This window comes from Capsicum annuum, chromosome 4 (genome assembly GCF_002878395.1).
Source record: "Capsicum annuum cultivar UCD-10X-F1 chromosome 4, UCD10Xv1.1, whole genome shotgun sequence".
Taxonomy (NCBI): domain Eukaryota; kingdom Viridiplantae; phylum Streptophyta; class Magnoliopsida; order Solanales; family Solanaceae; genus Capsicum; species Capsicum annuum.
The window spans coordinates 3,080,242-3,082,872 of NC_061114.1; the positions used below are offsets into that span (position 1 = coordinate 3,080,242).

General features: G+C 38.3%; 1 protein-coding gene across 1 annotated transcript; it reads left to right on the forward strand.

Annotated features, from left to right (window-relative positions):
• The first annotated feature begins 6 nt into the window (after positions 1-6).
• LOC107868390 (receptor kinase-like protein Xa21) lies at positions 7-2,364 on the forward strand. The gene is made up of 2 exons (XM_047410573.1): positions 7-1,717; positions 1,807-2,364. Exons 1-2 carry the CDS (start codon positions 178-180, stop codon positions 2,142-2,144), a joined length of 1,878 nt encoding a protein of 625 aa, XP_047266529.1. The 5' UTR covers positions 7-177; the 3' UTR covers positions 2,145-2,364.
• The last annotated feature ends 267 nt before the right edge of the window (positions 2,365-2,631 follow it).

The window sequence follows — 2,631 nt, forward strand, 5'->3', positions numbered from 1 at the left end:
GCCAACAACAAACTCACTGGCTTGATTCCCAATTCTCTTGGATATTTGACTCATCTACAGTTATTAAATTTTGGGGGAAACAATTTAACCAGTGACTCCTCATTAAGCTTCCTGACTTCCTTAACCAATTGCAGAAATTTAACATTTCTTGATATATCTTTCAACCCTCTAAACGGCATGCTTCCTGCCTCCATGGCGAACCTTTCCACATCTCTTAGAAAATTTGTTGCCGACAGTTGTAAAATCCAAGGGCGAATTCTTAATGAGGTTGGGAACTTAAGCAGCTTATTATTCCTTTATCTTTCCGGAAACAACTTGGTTGGATCGATTCCCACAACAATTGGCAACATGAGAAACCTTCAGAGGTTCAACTTAAGTAACAACAAACTTACAGGATTTATTGGTGATCATATATGTAAATTGCAGCATTTGGGTGATATTTACTTGGGTCAAAATCAACTTTCAGGATCTCTTCCCAATTGTTTAGGGAATATTACTTCCCTTAGGGTGATACATCTGGGTTCTAACAAATTGAGTTCCAATATACCACCAAGCTTAGGGAACCTTCACGATCTAGTGGTTCTTGACTTATCGTCAAACAACATGGTAGGTTCTTTACCTCCAGAAATTGGAAATTTAAGGGCTGTAACAAAGATGGATCTGTCGATGAATAAATTTTCAAATAGAATTCCAAGAGAAATTGGAGGATTGCAAAATCTTGCACACCTTTCATTGAGACACAACAAGTTTCAAGGATCTATACCTGACTCAATGAGCAGCATGGTAGGTTTGGAATTCCTAGACCTTTCTCACAATAATATATCTGGAATCATTCCTAAGTCATTGGAGAAACTTCACAACTTGAAGTATTTCAATGTTTCTGTCAACAAATTGTATGGTGAAATACCCTCGGAGGGTCCTTTCAAGAACCTCTCGAGTCAGTTTTTCATCCACAATGAAGCATTGTGTGGTTCTTCAAGATTTAGTGTCCCGCCATGCCCCACATCATCAAAGCACAGATCAAATAGGAAAATATTGCTAGTTCTTTTTCTTTTGCTCGCAATTGCAGTTGTATTTGTTCCTACGACCTTTGTGCTCCTATGGATAAGGCATAGAACAGGTAAGAGAGCGCCTGCACAAGCTGAGTCATTGTCTACCGTAAGAAGAGAAAGAATTTCATACAATGAATTGCTCCAAGCAACTGATGGGCTTAGCGAGAGTAATCTGATTGGTTTTGGAAGTTTTGGCTCTGTGTACAAAGGTATTCTCAGCAATGGAACTGCCATTGCAGTTAAAGTGTTCAATCTACAAGTGGATGTGGCATTCAAGAGTTTTGATACGGAATGTGAAGTTTTGCGTAGCCTTCGTCATAGGAATCTTGTAAAAGTCATTACTAGTTGTTCCAACCTTGATTTTAAGGCTTTTGTTCTCGAGTATATGCCTAATGGAAGTCTTGAGAAGTATTTGTATTCGCACAACTACTTCCTAGACATCAGGCAGAGGCTAAGCATAATGCTAGATGTAGCATGTGCGTTGGAATATCTTCACCATGGGCGCACGTCGCCTGTAATCCACTGTGATCTGAAGCCTAGTAATGTCTTGCTGGACGAGGATATGGTTGCCCACCTAAGCGACTTCGGCATTTCAAAACTGCTTGGTGAAGATGAGAGTGATTTATACACTAAAACCTTAGCAACATTTGGGTATATTGCACCAGGTATGTCTCTTAGTTTTGCTGATTTTTCCTTTTTTTTTTTAACCTCCTAGAAAGTATATTGCATCTTTAAATTAATTTTTTGGCTGTAGAGTATGGACTAGATGGTTTGGTATCTATAAAGTCTGATGTCTATAGTTACGGGATCATGTTGCTGGAAACGTTTACTAGGAGAAAGCCCAACGAGTTTGAGGGAAATCTTAGCTTGAAGCAATGGGTGAATTATTCTCTTCCAGATGCAGTAATGGACGTTGTAGATGCCAACTTGGTAATACCTATGGGTAATCACTTACAGAAAGAGCTAGATGTTATGGCTTCAACCATGAAATTGGCATTAGATTGTTGTGCTGAATCTCCGGCAAGAAGGACAAACATGAAAGATGTTGTTGGGATGCTGCAGAAGATCAAGATTCAACTTCTTGCACGTTGAGCATGTTGTTGCAATATGTTATTCCAAATCACTTGTTTGTTTCAATTTTTTTCTGAATTGTTGTATTCATATAAGGATTGCTGTTTTGTTTAACACTTGGCTTGTATTTAGAAATGCTAGACGGTTGCTATGAATCTCACTGTTTCCTCTTTATATTATTGTTGCAAAATGGTGGAACTTGTAAATTGAATAACTATAACCAAATTGATCCTCTTGAAAATCTTTGAGCGGATTGAATATGTTTTAGATTCTTAGAGGAATTATCTGTATGAATACCGATAGACAAGTAATATAAATGTTTTACATTGGAAACACTAACAGGACATATAACATCATGACAACAAACATAACGGGCAATGACAAAAAATGCTATATATCATAACGCTATACGATAAAAAATGGCATCTCAGTGCATGAAGCATCTTGCATTCATGCAGGATACGGAGAAGGATCGCCCCCAGGGATAGTAACACAGCCAACCTACCCG

Bases quoted from the DNA above. Each gene is read 5' to 3' on its own strand.
- LOC107868390 (XM_047410573.1), top strand. From the start codon at position 178: ATGCTTCCTGCCTCCATGGCGAACCTTTCCACATCTCTTAGAAAATTT. The intron at 1,718-1,806 runs GTATGTCTCTTA...TTTTGGCTGTAG, and splicing joins ATTTGGGTATATTGCACCAG to AGTATGGACTAGATGGTTTG.